The following is a 19726-nucleotide window of genomic DNA, read 5'->3' as shown; positions in this document are numbered from 1 at the left end:
GATGACTCTTACTTGGCCGCTTCAGAGTAATAAAAAGAAGCAATAAATTTGGAGCCTTACAGAGTATTTGTTTTTTAGATGGGGTCAGTGACTCCCATTTGAAAGCGAATTAAAAAGTAACAATAACAAAGGGGGCTGCTGCTATCTCGCCTCAGGCTTCTGTAGCCCATAAGTTACTAGGGGTGACAAAAAGCCACTCCTTGTAACGTCAAGAGCAGAAATTCAGTTTTTCAAATCGGAATTTTCAGCTTTGCTATTGCAGGGATATAGCAATTGCTCTGGCGCTTGGAAAGGTGCAAGGGGGAACAGCATTAGAAAGGACCCCTGGAGCACTGCTGGCAATAACAGAAAATGTGTAACTAGGGATGCACCGAATCCACTATTTTGGATTCTTCCGAACCCCCAAATCCGTTGTGAAAGATTCAGCCTAATACCGAATCGAATCGTAAGTATATGCAAATTAGGGGGGGAAAACAAAAAGTTACGCAATTTATCTCCCCGCCCCTAATGATTTGGTCTGGCATAAGGATTCGGCCGAATCCGAATCCTGCTGAAAAAGGCCGAATCCTGCCCGAATCCCGAACCGAATCCTGGATTCGGTGCATCCCTATGTGTAACCTTACAGAGCATTTGTTTTTTTTAGATGGGGTCATGGACCCTGATTTGAAAGCTTGAAAGAATCCGAAGAAGAAGACAAATAATCTAAAATGTTAAAATATTTAGCCATTCTATCACATAGGAGGATCCACCCCTGTAAGCATACCAACAATGTAGAATTTACATTTCTAGCTATGCTATAGAAAAAGCATCCCCAGAATCGCCCTGTACCCTGACATCGACAGGATAAAGCAATAGTTTTTCCATGTAGTGGAATAAATGTTTTGTAACCAGCATTAGACCCCCCTGTCCAGGGCCCACTGGGTCACAGCCTCAGGAGCCCCCCACACCGTCCCCCGGGCCCCCCAGCTGCAAAGTCAGACCCGCTGCAGAACACAACCCCCCTCCCGCTGTGCATTCGCACCCTTTTCCACTGCGTCCGAGGTTGGGAAGGTAAGGAGAGGCAGTGCAGGGAGTGGGTCTGGGCTGGGCCCAAAAGAGCCAGGGCCCACCAAGTTTTTTTCCCATGTTCCCACTGGTAGGCTTGCCACCTGGCCGGTATTTTACCAGACTGGCCAGTAAAAATGATGGTTAATCCCAATGTTATTAACAGGGAAAAAAGATAAATATATAGGTAGGTCAGTATTTTTCTGGAAAAGGTGGCAACCCTACCCACTGGCCCATTCCGACCCTGTTTATAACATTTTGTTGCTCTTTACAGTTTCTATTTCCTCTTATATCTGGTCCATTTCATGTGCATTGTCTTGTTTTGCCTTAGGGTTATGGCACACCCATAAGTGATCATCGGATTGTTGTGCCCTGACAGGGCTATTAATATGTAAATCTACATAGGGGCAACTGTGAGGAAAAACACAGCTATTGTGCCGAGTGCCATAGCACTGACTCATGAGTCTTTTTAGGCCTTGACGTTAATGTGCAAACATAAATTGCTTTCAGATTTCCTATGAGAATGACACAAGCAAATGGCACACACTGAAGTGAAGTTTATTTTGCTAGTGCAGGAATTAAAACACTTGGAGACTCGTGTGACTGACAGGGCCAGGAGTGTGTGTTCTGGAGGAGCCCGTGTGGTCCAAGAAGTCAGGCAAATGCTGATTTGCATCATATCCAGGAGAGGTCAGCACTCCACTGCTTCTTGTCTGTATCTGGCCAGTAATATAGGAATGCCCTGGGTGAGCAAATTCTTCAGCACCCTACAGGATTACCAGCCAGATGACTATCAATGTGTCTGCTAAACAAATAAACCCCAAACAAATAGAAGGGAGTGTTATCGAATAAGACAGCCTGCTGTTCTGTCAGGGGCTGGAGGAGCGGAGAGAGACAGGTGTGAGCGTGGATTGGGTGTGAAGTGAAAGCTGCTGGGGATAAATTGCATAGTTGAGATTAAGGGCAGAGACGTTGTAATTCGGGAAGATTAGACGCCCGGCAACAAATCTCCGCTTCTTTGGGGCGACTAATCTCCCCGAACTGCCTCCCCGCTGGCTAGAATGAAAATTGCCGGCGGGGTGGCACTCGGAGTGCTTCCTTTTCGGAAGTCCCCGAAGTTTCCTCTCAGGCAACTTTGGCAAACTAATCACTCCGAGTGCCATTCCGCTGGCGATTTACACTTTAGGGTCAGGGCACACAGGAAGATTCAGGTGGATTAGTCGCCCGGCAACAAATCTCCTCTTCTTCGGGGCGGCTAATCTCCCCGAACTGCCTCCCCTGCCTTCCCGCCGGCTAAAATGTAAATCGCCGGCGGGACGACACTCGGATCGATTCATTTTTCTAAAGTCACCCTAAGTTTTCTTGTGAGGCAATTGTGGGCGACTTCGGAAAACGAATCACCATCCCGCCGGCGGTTTACATTTTAGCCTGCAAGCAGGCAGGGGAGGCAGTTCGGGGAGATTATTCGCCCCAAAGAAGAGGAGATTTGTCACCGGGCGACGAATCTCCCCGAATCTTCCTGTGTGCCCTGACCCTTAGAAGGGTACTAGCTGTTTTGGTTGGGGGGATAAGAAAGAGGGAAGTATCAGCTTTGGCAAAGTAATTCGATCTACAGGGAACAGTTTATTAACCCTCTAGTGGCTGAGATGCCTCCTACATCGGTACCCTCCCAGGGGGTTAAGCACACTGCCCATAAGTGAAGATGCTACCGGTGCTCTTACACCAGGCATTTGGGGCGTATGTTATTTAAGGAATGCCCTGCAGTTCACAATGCTGCCCACCAGCAGATACGGGGTTAAGTCTTAAGATGAGGTGCAAGGGAGGGTCTAAGTATTTGTGTCACTTGCATTGTGATTGGGCCGAGGTTGTTTGCATGTCCTTACTAAGCCAGACACTTTTACCCCTGGGCACCTCCCCAGCACATTAATACCCCCCTCACTAACACAGCGCTGACAGTCCCACCCCTGCTTCATAGAGAGGGCTCAGTCTACGAGGGTCAGGTAAGGAACAGTCTGCCTGGGGGAATAGGCAGTGGCATGTGTACATACAATAAATGGATTTATATTTCTCACAACAATATGTGCATGAGATTAATTAGGGATCTCTGCCTGTATCCAAGCCCCCTATTCCCCTAGCTCAATCATTACAATATCTAGCCCACCATGGCTACGAATAACCGGCATCAGTCCTATTTATTTTAACCTCATTAACTCTCATAACCCTTAAAACAATAAGCTGTTAAAGCTCAGTTTTACTGAAAACAAAAATTTATATTTTTTATGTATTTATATTCCAACATCCAGTCATAATTTGGTTAACCCTAAAAGTTGCAGACTTTCATGTCGTGAGCAATTGTATATATTAATGACACCAGCCCTATACTGTATTGTGTAAGAGATTATATTCACATGCAATTACCTGGAATAATAGAGGGATACTGTACATTTAAGGTGTTACATTTGTATTGTTATTAACTGCTTCAAATTCCCAGTATCAAAGTCTTGTATGAATAGACGTTGTGAGACTGTTAATTAAAGGGTTAATGGATACGGATTCTCTATACATTTCCTATACATCTTTCACTCGTATCAGTATCTTTACACCATGTCATTATTATGCCTCATAGTCTCCGTAGAGAGCAAAAAGGCTATTCCACACTCAGTACCATTATAGAATGCTGCTTATTCATTGTATTTAACTGTTGTGTTGCATAGAAGACACTTACACTAACCAATCTCATGCATGGAACTAATAACCACACATTTGGATCTGATATATAATATATCATGACAGTACTAATACCCCTTTTCTAGCACTAAACATAAATAGCCTATATGTTTTAAGTATGGATAAGCAAGGGTCTGGTGGCTGCCGGTATGAAGATATATATATACAGATATGGGACCTGTTATCCAGAATGATCGGGACCTGGAGTTTTCAGGATAAGGGATTTTACTGTAATTTGGGTTAAGGCTACCAGGAAATCATTCAAACATTAAATAAACCCAATAGGTTGGTTTTGCTTCCAGTGAAGATTAATTAAATCTTAGTTTCGAACAAGTACAAGGTATTATTTTATTACTACAGAGATAAAGGAAATCATTTTTAAAAATGTGGATTATTTGGATAAAATGGAAGACAGTCATGCTGTAACTTGGCGCTTTCTAGATAATGGGTTCCTGGATAAAGGATCCCATACCTGTAATAATGCCCTATATCTTACTCTGTATCCCTATCAGCCTGCTGAACCCTATTGTTCTACCATGTATCCCTGTACCCCATATTCGCTCTGTAATGGCTATGTTAGCAAAAACAATCCTGCACAAAAAGTTACATTACTCTTTTCCCCCATAGCAAGTCCAATTATCATTGGTTCCCAGGTTTTGGTAGAAGCACCCAGGCTAGATCTGGGAGATTTTATTAAATCTGGAGAACTTCTGTCCACGTTGCCTGTGCTGAAGGCACAAAACAGGACCTGTGGCCTGATTCAGACCCTTGGTTTTTCTTTTAGAAGAATTCTGGGGAAATGTATGAATATACTCAGCATTATTATACTATACCGCATGCAAACTGTAAATAAACTCGGCATTATAGGGCACCCAGTGGTTTTTATTTAGGATGTGAAACCAGATCCCATGAGAGTCAGTGCATGAATGCAAGGAAAGGGAATGAACACATGGCTGAGGTTTCTTCACCTGTGACCTCATTAGAAGGGGTGAGACAGCTGCCATTCCTTAAAGGCTCCGTGGGATATTTTCGGAAAGTCTTGCAAAGTTTCTGATATATCCAACGAGGGATCAGATGACTTCAAAAAGGGTGGCGGGGTGTCCCATCTCTGCTCCCCCTGCCAAGGTTCTATTTAGAGGCTGGGGCAGCGGTGGCAGAGGAAGGCAGATCCAAGGAGGGGAGTTCATTCTGGAATTTCAGAGTAATCCTACCATCAGTGTTTGCCTTGGCTGGTATGTGATTGGGGCTCAGCGTATTCCTTACAGGGATTCTTTGCAGCTCTGCGGGGCTAAATCTGGGGCGCAGGACTTTGTGTGCTGAAATATTGTGCCTTTGTGTTTTGTGCTCAGGTATCACAGAAACCGCCAAGATGGGTGAAGAGTGAGTAGAAATCTGTTTGTCTCCATGTTATGTCTGTCTGCTATCTGTTTTTATTCTTTTCACCTATATGTATACATATCCATGTATCCATTGATTGGACTGTCAATAATCTATCTATTTAACCATCAATCTGTTACATCTATATATCTGTCTGTCTATCTTTCAATCTATCTATTGTCTATCTACCCTCTATCTATCTATCTATCTATCTATCTATCTATCTATCTATCTATCTATCTATCTATCTATCTATTGTCTATCTATCTATCAATCTATCTATTGTCTATCTATCTATCAATCTATCTATTGTCTATCTATCTATCTATCTATCTATCTATCTATCTATCTATCTATCTATCTATCAATCAATCTATCCATTGTCTATCTATCTATCTATCTATTGTCTATCTATCTATCTATCTATCTATCTATCTATCTATCTATCTATCTATCTATCTATCTATCTATCTATCTATCATCTATCTATCTATCTATCATAATCTATATGTCATCTATCTATCGATCAATCGATCTACCTATCATCTATCTCTATTAACCTGTAATCTATCCATCTGCTATTTCTATCCCTCCATCTATTTGTAATTTTTAATATTGTGCAGATATGACTATCACTTATCACTGATATTGTATATTCTTTATCCAGCTCTCTGCCTATAGTATTTATTAACAGCCTAGTCTCCTTGAAACAGAGTGTAAGATACCAGGGCAAAGCTTTCTAGCAGCTCAATACATAAAATACTAGGAGTAAATCTAGCAGCAAGTCTATTTTTGCTCCAGGTCCAGTAACCAATAGCAACCAATCAGCAGTTTGCATTTACTGGTTTACTGCAGTTTGGACAAATGAAAGCAAACATTGGATTTGTTGCTATAGATCACTAGACAGTTCTTACTACACCCAAGGACAGAACCCTCATTAGAATATTTAGATTTGAGTTCAATCAACAAAACAGAATCATGGGTGCTGCTTTCAGTTGCCCAGGGCTTTAATATGATATTAAAGGGTAGAATTCTGTTCTGCTGAATAAAGAATTTTGCTGAATCTGAATCTTGGTTTGAATTCAGCAGCAAATCCCATTTCGGTACATCCCTATACACCTCAATCAGCAACATAGGATAGCTTGCTGAAGGAAATCATAATAACAGCCTCCGATTATATTCATAAATATACATATACATTGAAGGCCTGCACTATGCACACAATAATAACTTTAATATAATTTTCTCTCTATTCAAGGAAAGATATGGTTCTTTTGTGCAGCATAGGTCAGAGAGTATTCTAATATTGGCTTAGTAAATTGTGCTGTGTTTGTCTTTAATTTCTAACCTCTTCTTTTTTATTTCCCTTTTTTCTCCTCTGATTAGTGACGTAAGTTCTTCTTTTTCCTTTTATCATAGTGCATGTTGTGACAGTAAAGGGGCTGTCTTTGCTGGGTAGAACACTCTTATTTATATGTTGTTGTTGTTGATCTACATATTCCAGTAGGTTGCAGGGACTTGTAATTCAACAACTGAACTGAAAAGCAGCAGGTCAGGTGACATTGAGAATGTTAAATTGGACCACATAAGACCTACCACAGAATATTCTCTCAAATACATTAGATGTAGTAATATGTATGTAATGTAGTAGTAGTTTCATACAAATAAGAAAGGGCTGACAAAAATTTTCTATCCTCACTGTTACTATAGGCACCATCTCTCCCTACTATACCTGCTATCCCACAGTCACACTCCCTTCCCAGAGACTATTATCCACTGTTACTATAGGCACCATCTCTCCCTACTATACCTGTTATCCCACAGTCACACTCCCTTCCCAGAGACTATTATACCACTGTTACTATAGACACCATCTCTCCCTACTATACCTGCTATCCCACAGTCAAACTCCCTTCCCAGAGAATATTATCCCACTGTTACTATAGGCACCATCTCTCCCTACTATACCTGCTATACCACAGTCCCTTCCCAGAGACTATTATACCACATTTACTATAGGCACCATCTCTCCCTACTATACCTGCTATCCTACAGCCACAGTACCTTCCCAGAGACTATAATCCCACTGTTACTATAGGCACCATCTCTCCCTACTATACCTGCTATCCCACATTCACACTCCCTTCCCAGAGACTATTATCCCACTGTTACTATAGGCACCATCTCTCCCTACTATACCTGCTATCCCACATTCACACTCCCTTCCCAGAGACTATTATCCCACTGTTATTATAGGCACCATCTCTCCCTACTATACCTGCTATCCCACAGTCACACTCCCTTCCCAGAGACTATTATCCACTGTTACTATAGACACCATCTCTCCCTACTATACCTGCTATCCCACAGTCACACTCCCTTCCCAGAGACTATTATTCACTGTTACTATAGGCACCATCTCTCCCTACTATACCTGCTATCCCACATTCACACTCCCTTCCCAGAGACTATTATCCCACTGTTACTATAGGCACCATCTCTCCCTACTATACCTGCTATCCCACATTCACACTCCCTTCCCAGAGACTATTATCCCACTGTTACTATAGGCACCATCTCCCCCCTACTATACCTGCTATCCCACAGTCACACTCCCTTCCCAGAGACTATTATCCCACTGTTACTATAGGCACCATCTCTCCCTACTATACCTGCTATCCTACAGCCACAGTCCCTTCCCAGAGACTATTATCCTTTCCATCTTACCCTACCATCAAAGTAATTTCACATAGTTTTTTTTGCCTGTGTGCCAGTAATATAACTGAGTAGCCATAATACATAAAGAGACGTATAAATTACACATGGAAATATTCGTAAGAAAAAAGTGAGATTTCATAGTAAAGCAACATTTTTGAACACTGGGGGCAGATTTATCTAGGGTCGAATTTTGAAGTGCTAAAAACTTCGAAATTCAACCGTCTAATAGGTTAATTCAACATTCAAAGGTAAATTCGTAGGATTTTTAGCATCCTACGTTCGTACTTCGAAATGTACGATTCGAACGATTTTATCGTACGATTTTCCTTCGAATTCAAAAAACTTAGAAAAATGCTCTAGAAGGTCCCCATAGGCTAACATAGCACTTTGGCAGGTTTAATTTGGCAAAGTATTGAAGTCAAAGTTTTTTTTAAAGGGACAGTACTTCGATCATCGAATGGTCGAATAGTCGAACGATTTTACTTCGAGTCGAAGTCGTAGTAGCCTATTCGATGGTCGAAGTATCCAAAAAATTACTTTGAATTTTGAATTTTTTAACTTAGAAAATTCCCTCTAATTCACTTCGACCCTTGATAAATCTGCCCCTGGGTAAAGAGACTGTACAAATGAGATGGATTTACTGGGTGTTGAAGGGTTTTAAATATTTTTTTAAAAGATTTAGGATTACAATCTTCTATCATAAAAATGCTAATAACCTTTTCGTTTCTGTTTCTGCAGAAGAAATCCAAGCTCTCCAATACTCGCAAAACCCACCTGAAGGTAAGTTATACATGAATATAGAACAATTAGACCCTCTAAAGAAAGTTCTATATGGGCCTCCATAAATAATTTTTATATTTGTTTGTGACCCAAATAAAGTATATAATATCCTTACCATAGGCAGAGAGTGCCGAAAAACACTTTCTATCCAAATTGCTACTCTCGGTGCATATCAGCTTAATATACCCCCTCCTCTCATTCATTGACCATTTAGCAGCACATCTTCTCTTGAATTGTCCTACCTATATCCCAATAGAGTGCTCTTACACTAACTACTACTCCTGAAGTTTTTTTTACCATTCCCCAATCACATGGCTACTTTAACGTTAAGTCCCTGCCATCCCTTACTCAATTCTCTTTCAATAAGGCATCTTAAAGCAATTGTTCCACCACAAACATAAATGCACACTATTCTCCCCAGAGCAATTTTTTGGTCCTTCCTTCATCGCATTGTTCTTACGCCTCATCTCTTGTTTGTGCAGAGCTTGATGCTCCAGGTGGCCAAAACTGCACTTGAGAAAGAAGAAGCTGATATTGCCGCAGAGAAGGAAGCCTACCTGAGTGAGCACTGCCCACCCCTGAGCCTGCCAAGCAATTTGGCAGATCTCCAGGTAAAACCAACTTTGTAGGACTTGATTATATACATTTATTACATGTTTTAATGGTTTTTGAATTTTGTGTAAATGTAATTACTATTGACATATTGTTTCATTATGCAAAAACATGTTGAGTGGAGTTGCTGTCACATGATATGATATTTTATGTGCATCATTTACTGGTGAAATTTATTCTTTCTCACATTGTCTGCCTAGGAGTTCTGCAAGAAGATGCATGCCAAAATTGATGTGGTTGATGAGGAGAGATATGACACAGAAGTCAAAGTCCAGAAGAGCACAAAGGAGGTTAGTAGCTTCCATATATTATGAAGAACAGATTTACAAATATTTACTTCAAGTAGCTCTGTAGTTCCCCCATAAGACTCAGCAAATGGTTATTTATATCAATGGACAGGGTCAGAGGGGCCTACTAGAGTATCTCCCGGTGGGCCTAGGCAATAGTGGACTCATAGTCTAAAAGAATACCCATTTACCTAACCTTATTTTCACCATGGGCCTATAGAATAACCTATGCCATTTAGGACTATCTATGTCTAATTTCTCCAATCCCTTTTCATAGGCTCTTGTCCAGTTGTCAATTTATGATGATCATAGAGGATCACTTTCTCCTTTATGCTCTGTGTGACTGTTTTTGTTGCCCATGTAGCTGGAAGACTTGAACCAGAAGATGTTTGATCTGCGTGGCAAGTTCAAGAGGCCCGCCCTTAAACGTGTCCGCATGTCAGCTGATGCTATGCTGCGTGCTCTGCTTGGCTCCAAGCACAAGGTCAACATGGAACTCCGTGCCAACCTCAAACAGGTCAAGAAGGAAGACACTGACAAGGTGAGTCTTCAACTAGTTATCTAGCTATCGATCCTTACAGCCATTTATCCTATGAGCTCATCAAGACTCAATAGCCTATTTGAAAAATGAAACCATTAAGCAAACAAACTGTTATTTAACATTTCTTTTCTTTCCATCTCCAGGAGAAGGATCTCCGTGATGTTGGTGACTGGCGTAAGAACATTGAGGAGAAATCTGGCATGGAAGGCAGGAAGAAGATGTTTGAATCTGAGGCTTAAGCTCTTCTCCAAGACCACTGCCATCTTAAACCCCTTATCTTACAGAGACTACCAACATAACTTAACTTTTCTGTTAACTAGGGGGTAAATTCCTCTGCTGCTCACTCTCCTGCAGCAAAGGGGATACTGAAGTCTTACCTCCTCCCCACTCCTGGATATTTCACCACTCCACTTTATACCCTTGTAGAAGGTCTTAAAGAATGTTATGGACTCAAGGAGGGGCTCAAATTTCTGGGTCCCCTCTATATTGGCTTTGCAGCAGTTGTGTTATGCGGACGTGAAAACATAAACTTGTAAATAAAGCTTGTGACATCCCTTAAAGTTGGTGATACCTGATCTGGAGGTGACGTCACGTTCCTTTCTTCTATAGCACTGGTGGCTTCTTCTTTTTTTGGTTAATATTTATTCTGTCTAGCTCGCTAAGGAATGGGCCACATACCCACATTACAAAAAGCCTTTAATTCACAGAATACCAATGGGGTAAACATTATTTTGTGGATAATACTGACACTCAACTACAAACCTAAAAGAAGGTTATTTGAAGTAGACCGTTATTTATGTGCATATGGCAGGGTTTCACACATAAAAGGCAAGCAGTTTGTATGACACTAGTGCTCCCACCCGCTAGTAGTTTTAAAGGGTAAGCCAGTGGGTTATTAGCGTTTTTGGGCCCCATACTTCTCCTGTTTCCCTTTGGCAGACACTTTTTTTTCATCAGTGCCATTTCCACAGCATATCCATTGACTACATTAAGGTTAAGTTAATGGTTTGAATAATAACAACATAACATACACTTTTAGTTTAAATATTCCAACCAGAATAAGGAAAAACAATGAATATTAGGGAAAGGAATCCAATGGGAGCATATGTTCATGAGAAGGCGGCATTCTCAGAAGAAAGGAAGATAGTTATTGAGTGGCAAGTGTAGATGATGAATCACTGAGAGATGTGAGTGTGACTATGTTGAGGTAGAACATACAGTATGTCAATGAAGCGGAATAAGTAGATATCTGACCATAGGTATATGGTAGAAAAGTGCAAAGATCTAATGGGCAGCCAATGGACCCTGGAGTGGTGAGAGAGGTATGGATAAAGCACTTGGAAAGGGCATTCCTTTATTCATTTATTGGTAGGATTAGTCTGCTATATTGGAGAGACTCAGCGATCCCACAATAGTGTTATGACTATTACACATTCTACAGTGCTGCACAGTAGATGGACATATACAGTATATATATATATCAAATATTCAAATGACATACTAATACTTACACATATGGAGCTTGCTATTCAGAATGCCTGAAATCTGGGGCTTTTCGGATAAGGGATCATTCCTTAATTTGGATCTCGCCTTCTAAAAAGTCACTTGGACATTAAATAAACACAAGGCACCAATACGATAAACAAATAAACACAATATGATTGTTTTGATTCCAGTAAGGATTATCTATATTTTAGTTTGGCTCCCGTACAAGGTTCTGTTTTATTATTACAGAGAAAAAGAAAATAATTCTTAAACATTTTAATTATTTGAATTGATGGCCTTCTCGTAACTCAGAGCTTTCTGGATATCTGGCAGTTGCTCATTACAGCTCACAGTCTTGGATCAATGATTATGCAGTTGGCAGAAGATGAAAGATAAAATGTGGCCCTGTCCCTGGCCAATGACTTGGAACCCTTTTTCATTGTAGTGTCACTACTAGATTTGCCTGCAGAAGAGCAAGTTTAAGTATGGAGAGTGGGGAAGAGTAGAAATAGTAGGACAAGATGGCAGCAACAGAACAAACCTGACACCGTCACATTTTAGAACAGTGTTCTTAGGCCTGCAGTCGTCCAGTTTGTACTTTGTTTTTAAGTTCAACCCCCAGATGGAATCTGCTTTGCTTGTGACTCCAGTTTCCCAGTGGGACCCCACTAACTGAAAGGTCTCAAGGTCTCTACCTTGGAAACCTTGTGCATAATCCTGCTATGGTTGGCAGTAGTGATGTGCGAGTTGACTTTTCCTCGACCCGTTCCCACCTCCCACCCACACCCTCCCAACCCTAACCTGGCCCGCTCTATTTATAGAGATTCTATAAATTGAAGAGCCAAAAGTCCACAGTGTGAGGTTAGGGGCTGGGAGAGCAAAATGGTGCACCCCAAAGAGTTTTTGCTGTAGCCTCCCTGAACCTGCCTGATCCGCGGGTTTCGGGTCGGCCCACACATCACTAGTTGGCAGTCTTGGACTTGAAATTGAGTGCTTTTGTACATACAAATGTCATACCATGTGTCAATTGCAGTGCTTCTTCTGTATCCTTCCCACTGGAAAAAAAATTATCTACAGTAGAAATACAGGGAAGATTATATTGGACCCATTGCAGATGATGGATTTGGGAAGAAAAGGTATTACTTGTTGCCCCACGATTATTGTAAATTACACTTCCCAGCCCAGACAAACCCAAAACATCACTGAAATATAAACTAGTGCAATGAGGGACTAGTGATCCCAGTTTCTGCTGATAGTTCTTGATTTTGACTTCCTCAACCTGGAAATGTCCCATGTTTTAAAAACTGACCAACAGCACAGATGTTGTTCGATAGCCATATGGGCAGAAATCAGATCACCTTTAAGTTAATTTTAATTATGTTGTAGAATGACTAATTCTAAGCAACTTTTCAATTGGCCTACATTTTTTTCTTTTTTACAGTTTTTGAATTATTTGCTTTCTTCTTGACTCTTTCCAGCTTTAAAATGGGGGTCACTGACCCCATCTAAAAAAACTAATGCTCTGTAAGGCTACAAATGTATAGTTTTTGCTACTTTTTATTACTCATATTTCTATTCAGGCCTCACCTATTCATATTCCAGTCTCTTATTCAAATCAATGCATGGTTGCTAGGGTAATTTGGACCCTAGCAACCAGATTACTGAAACTGCAAACTGGAGAGCTGCTGAAAACTGAACAACTTATAATAAAAAATGAAAACCAGTTGCAAATTGTCTCAGAATATTACTCTCTACACAATACAAAAAGGTGAACAACCCCTTTAATGTTGTGATCATAAAAACTAAACATGGTCTACAGAGTTGATGCAGCTCATTTTTATTTAGTGTAATAGCTCAGAAATAAAGTGTCTATGGAATGTATTTTCAGATGTTATAAACTGTGCACTTCTTAAGTTGGCACTAGTGCAATGACATTTTCAGATAGTAGTACAGTATGCTAGGTAAGGGAAAGGCAGAGTTATCAGAACTTATTGCACCAGCCTAAAGTTTCAGCTTGTCAATAGCAGCAATGATCCAGGATTTCAGACTTGCCACAGGGGGTCACCATCTTGGAAAGTGTCTGTGACACTCACATGCTCAGTGGGCTCTGAGCAGCTGTTGAGAAGCTAAGCTTAGGGCTTGTCACTAATTATGCAGCAGAAAATGAGGTTGGTCTGTAATAAAAGCTGATGCTACAGGTTTACTGATTATTAAATTCTGATACTAATTGCACTGGTTTCTGAGCTGCCATATAGTAATTATCTGTATTAATTACTAATATTGTGACATTATATATTGTGACATTTCTATTCTATGTGTACTGTATATTGTGAGTGGGTCCCTAAGCTCAGTAAGTGACAGCAGCACAGAGCTGTGCAGTGAATCAGCAGAAAAGAAGATGGGGAGCTACTGGGGCATCTTTGGAGACACAGATCTTTACTGCTAAAGGGCTGTGGTTGCCTGGGGCTGTTACAGAAGCCTACAACATTTCTACCCTACTTCTTTACTTAAGCTTTAGTTCTCCTTCAAGAGATACATGCAAACTGTAAAACACATGTAACACCTATATGGGCTGCATAGCACACAAATAGTTAAACGGTCCAGCTAGCAGTAGAAGCATGGGTTACACGCGACTTACACAACAGGGTCAGGGCCTTCGCCATGTGGAAGTGTTCCCTCTATGGTGTAGTGCAACTACATCCCCCAGGCTACTGTGCACACAACAAAAGATGGGCGCCAGGAGGTTCTTGCAGTAAAACAGAAACGGTTTATTTAACTATACACGAGGCAAGTGACCACAGGTTTAGTAGTCACACAGGAGCTGAGGCAATAGCACATTTCTCACACAGAGCTGCAGGCATTAGGCATTTCTCACAGAGGAAAGATCTCCATTAGGCATTTGCAGTATTCACACTCATTCCCTCCTGGAAGTTGTCAGGAAAGCAGCTTGTACCCTACAGTCCCTCTTCACTGAGGTCCCTGACTGGAGGCAACACATAAAGCCTCTGGGAAGCTCCTCCCTTACTGCAAATCCTTGTTGGAGCTTCAGCTGCTCTTTCTCTCTCACCTCTCTGCCTTTCTCTCCTACAGAGACTATACAAGTCTGCCCTAGTGTAACTATTCCTCATTCACAGGGTTTCCTGGTCCCCGACTTCTTCTCCAAAGCACATGGGCCTTTCTGGGCCTAGCTGTACCCAGGCTCTCCTGAGCTCACCCAGCTGGATCACCATCCACAGGCCAAAGAGGAAGAGGCCACTCCTTACACACATTATATAGCAGTGTAGCAGGGGAGTGTCATTCTCTCCTGGCAGATCACTCTAAGAAAAAGGTGGGGGCCTTAAAGCTGCAGGGCACATTAACCCATAGGGGCCCCTACACACACAAAGGTTATTAGTGGTAAGTAGGGAATAGAAGAGTGCAGAAGGAGCATGAAGAGGCTCATGTTGGTAACATATGCAGCTATAAATGTTCTCACTGCCCTGGTAATGTGATACCAACTGAGAGTGAAAGGAGATACTAAAAGCTAATCAGTGGCATAGCCCAGCTATTTAGTAATAAAGGGCCTTTACACACATAGTAAATCAACACAGTGAAATGGCTGTACAGCAGCTGCGGGGAGTAACTCTGACACAGAAGAGGCATGTACAGTAACTCATATGATGTAACAGTATAGTAGCACCCACTGAAGCCTATGGGCAGTAAACTCTGCATTGTCATCTGATTGGGGTTTATATTCTAGTGTCTCTTCTCTTGCCAAGCCCTCTCTCTGCTGATGGCCACAAGCTAGATCGGGATCCACCAGTAGATCTTTAGCTGGGGATCATTAGATCTCAAGACACTGTTAATAAACAGCTTGTCTAAATCGCCCTCCTGTTTCATTCTTTTCATTCAGATATTTCTTATGTTAAGGTTATATAAGAAATAGGTGTTTGTTAAAGGAATTGTTCAGTATAAAAATAAAAACTGGGTAAATAAATAGGCTGTACAAAATAAAAACATTTTCTAATATAATTAGTTAGCCAAAAATGTAATGTATAAAGGCTGGAGTGACTGGATGTGTAATATAAAGGCTACAACACAACTTTTCAGCTCTCTTGGCTTCCACTGACTGGTTACCCTGGTTACCAAGCAGTAACCAATCAGTGACTTGAGGGGGGGGCACATGGGTCATATCTGTTGCACCCTAGCAACCAGATTGCTAAACATGCAAATTGAAGAGCTGTCAAATAAAAAGCCAAATAACTCAAAAACCTTAAATAATAAAAAAATGAAGACCAATTGCCCTTTAAGGACATTTTTCAATTGCACCCCCTTAATAAATGTCCCTGAAAAATATTTTCAAATGTTGGCAGGGGTGGGGGTGCCAATATAAATCTGCTGAATTTGCATAATGATGTTTATTTAGACATTTAGGGGTCCGTTTACTAAAGTGCGGTAAATCTGACTTTAAGTTTCCGCATGTTATCGCTGAGAATATTTTTACGCCAGAATATTCGCAGCGACTAAGTTTACTAAACAGCGATGCGCTCAGAAGTCATTGCGATCACTTGCGGTAACTACGTTAAGGAACCAGCTTACGTTAGCGGTAATTTTAGCGAGTTGCGAATTTTCTGGCGAAAAATTACGTTTTTGCGAATATTTATGCTATAAAATAGTCTTGTTTTATGGCGGTTATTATGGCAATTTTTACTGTGACATTTATGGCCAGAAATGCATCTTCAAAACTTATAAACTTTATTGACTGATGATTAGACCATCCAACAACATTACCAGAGTAACACCAATCAAACATTTATGCATCATATAAACCCTTCTGCCAATAGAATCATAGGAAATGATACCAGTCAATCTCTTTGCTTCATAGAAATGCACAGTTTAATGTAGCCAATCACAATGAAACCAAAAAGTGTAGAGGCTGACAAATCCTTGGACTGTGATGCCACTGCCAATAATACGACTCTGAGCTGAAACTGCTGCTGTTGTACCAGATAGAAGCAGAAGCCAAAACATCCTGTCAGCAATAGCTACAGATCTGTCTCCTGTCAGCAAAGAATGATGGGTAAAAAAAAACATTATTATGGGATATTTCCTGCCCCTTGAGAATTTTCTGGCGGAAAAAATACTTTTACGCCACTTCATAGGTGGCGGTAAAAGTTTGCGAATGCGATAACTGGCGAACAATTATTCTTGCGCAAGAAAATTCGCAAATTTATATTTACCGCAGGTTAGTAAACTGGCGATAACATATTTGGCGAAAATTCTGTCTATATATTGTGCGAATATTTTTAACGCACTTTAGTAAACGGACCCCTGTCATCCCTATCTCTGTAACATATCCGTGCCCATGTGCTATCTCATATACAGTGGGGCAAGTCATCTGGAGGGGTCAGGAACAGGGAAGTAGTTTGCTGTGAGAAGGAACTGAGTTCCCACAAGAAATACACTTACTCCTGCAGAAAGGAGTCAAAATAAACCCTACTCACTGCTGTTCTTGGGTTTCTAAGTTTGAAATGTGTCCCTTTCAAGAAATAAGTGAAACAGGACAATGTGCTATGTATTGCTGGAGCTGGAGCAATTACTTTACTGAATATAGTAAAGGGAGTTTTTGTAAAAGAGGATCTGCCTGTGATGCACTTTTATTCCCCATGGTTAAAAAAAAAAAAAAATATATATATATATATATATATATATATATATATATATATATAGAGAGAGAGAGAAGTGAAGAAGCTCGCACTCACAGGACTTATCAAAATCAAAAATGGTGTTTATTTCAATATAAGTAACTAACGTTTCGGCTTGAGTGCGAGCTTCTTCACTTCTCTACTTAATTTTTGAGCATATTGCACCCAGGCAGCGATGACTTTTTGACGTGCTGTGCCGGCTTCCTGATTATCTTATATATATATATATATATATATATATATATATATATATATATATATATATATATATATATATATATATATATATATATATATATATATATATATATATATATATAAAAAATCGATATTGGAACGCACTCCATGAGAAGGTCGAGGCCTGGGTGCCAGTTGAGTATAGATAATTCGTATTTCGCCAAATAACAGCACTCCAAGGAAGTAAGTAACGCCAAAAAGATTAATAATATGCCAGGTTTATTAGTTCCAACGTTTCGGCTCCATGTTGGAGCCTTCGTCATATATATACTTGAAAACTTGCTTGAAGCCGGCACAGCACGTATAAAGGTTAAGTGTGCCTGGGTGCAAAATGCAAACAATAAGATAACTGTCCCAAATAAGGCATGCACTCACAGGTCTTATCCAAGGTGAAAAAATGGTGTTTATTCAGCAAAAAACTGCTAAACGGTAAATGCCGACAAACGTTCGCACTCTAATCCAGTCTTAATCCACTTCGGGTGCTGGGCCAAAATCAGACGTAGAATTTATCAAGGACCCGCACTCCTATATTTAGTGCAAAAAATCTGTGTTTATTCATACTTGTGCATCCAACGTTTCGGGCCTTTATCAAGGAGGATTATCTCGGACGTTGAATGCACAAGTATGAATAAACACAGATTTTTTGCACTAAATATAGGAATGCAGGTCCTTGATAAATTATATATATATATAGTGGGATCACCTGACTATAGCTGGGAGGGGTGGGAGCTACAACATGGAGCTGGTCACTGCTCCTGTATAACTATAACAAACAAGGGAAAGTTGTGCTCACCACTATTTTTTAAAACCATTAGGCGGGGGTGCAATGAGGGTGTGACCACAAAATACCATTGCACCCCCGCCTAATGGTTTTAAAAAATAGTGGTGAGCACAACTTTCCCTTGTTTGTTATAGTTATACAGGAGCAGTGACCAGCTCCATGTTGTAGCTCCCACCCCCTCCAACCTTAGTCAGGTGATCCCACTGGTGTCTAATAAAAGGGCAGCCAAGGTTGGGAGTTTTACTTTGAAAGCAGCTAGTAAGTTGCAGGTAAAACTTAGTCCCTTTGTAAAATGTATAATTAAGCAATTGAATTCTTAATGAATCAGATGAAAATTAAGCGTAGGACTGGCCAGATATGGGATGACTTTGACGTAGTTGGCAGCTTAAATATATTGCAATATATGGACAAACAATCCCTGTGTTGTTTAAAGGGTAAGGCATTTTTTAGTAGCAGTATGCACAAAATGTCTCTGTCTTAAATATATTGATAATGGGTTGAGTGCAGAGGACCTCTTGTAGTTGACTATATATATATATATATATATATATATATATATATATATTCTCGATTATATAAATGAACGAGGCTGAAGGCTAAATGCATGGGACACATGGAACTCTGTGGTAACTTCTAATATCCTTATCATTTACAATAGGGGGTCATTCTTCTGACCACATCAATTACACCTTGCTCACTTTCACCTCAGATCTGCCTACTTTTCTACTCTCAAACTAGGCCTTTGCATCTTTCAGGACCCCCTTTAACATGGGTTCTTAGACTGGAGTACCCCCTGATGGTGGCCCTGGACATGACTACTAGTTCCTAATCAAAAGGCAGTGTTGGTGGATCCTCAATGGTAAGTTTGTCTGAATGAAGCCACTTTATTTCTATGGCAAAATAGCAGCAGCATCTTTAGTTTCATTTAAAGGGAACTCACACTTCTCTAAAACTCTCCCTTGTGCACCCCCTAGTGCTCAATAGTAGTGATACTATGCAACAATAAAAAGATAAAGTTTTTTTCACAAAAGGGAGTGCTGGTCTGGAAACATTGGTTTATATATATATATATATATATATATATATATATATATATATATATATATATATATATATATATATATATATATATATATAGTTGAACAGGGCTATGGGGTGATGGGTGATTTTGGATCCTACAATTACATTCCCCAAACAACCCAATTATGCCTCGGCCATACCCATTTCTGGCCCCCTGCCAGGGGTATAAACATGGGAGACATTAAAAAATCGTGGTGGATGGACCGGCCTGCATTCATGGCTCTTTGTAAAACTATAGGACACTTCAAAATTATTTTGTGGTGTAACTGGTCGTTAAAGGGGAACTCTGGGTTTTCAAACAAAAATTAGATAAAGAGGCCCACATAACACAGAAACCCCTAATATACCCATCACAGTTACCTGTTTCTTCAAA

The 19726-nt window shown here is 40.5% G+C and overlaps 1 protein-coding gene across 1 annotated transcript; it reads left to right on the top strand.

Annotated features, from left to right (window-relative positions):
• The first annotated feature begins 2933 nt into the window (after positions 1-2933).
• tnni2.L (troponin I2, fast skeletal type L homeolog) lies at positions 2934-10692 on the top strand. Its single transcript, XM_018257478.2, has 8 exons — positions 2934-3044; positions 5121-5151; positions 6535-6538; positions 8605-8646; positions 9129-9257; positions 9459-9548; positions 9910-10086; positions 10230-10692. The coding sequence occupies exons 2-8, from the start codon at positions 5141-5143 to the stop codon at positions 10323-10325; spliced, it is 549 nt and encodes a 182-aa protein (XP_018112967.1). The 5' UTR covers positions 2934-3044; positions 5121-5140; the 3' UTR covers positions 10326-10692.
• Positions 10693-19726: the final 9034 nt, after the last annotated feature.

Source organism: Xenopus laevis, chromosome 4L (assembly GCF_017654675.1).
Source record: "Xenopus laevis strain J_2021 chromosome 4L, Xenopus_laevis_v10.1, whole genome shotgun sequence".
Classification (NCBI taxonomy): Eukaryota; Metazoa; Chordata; class Amphibia; order Anura; family Pipidae; genus Xenopus; species Xenopus laevis.
Note: the sequence above shows the minus strand (reverse complement) of the source record. Positions and strands in the feature narration are given on the sequence as shown.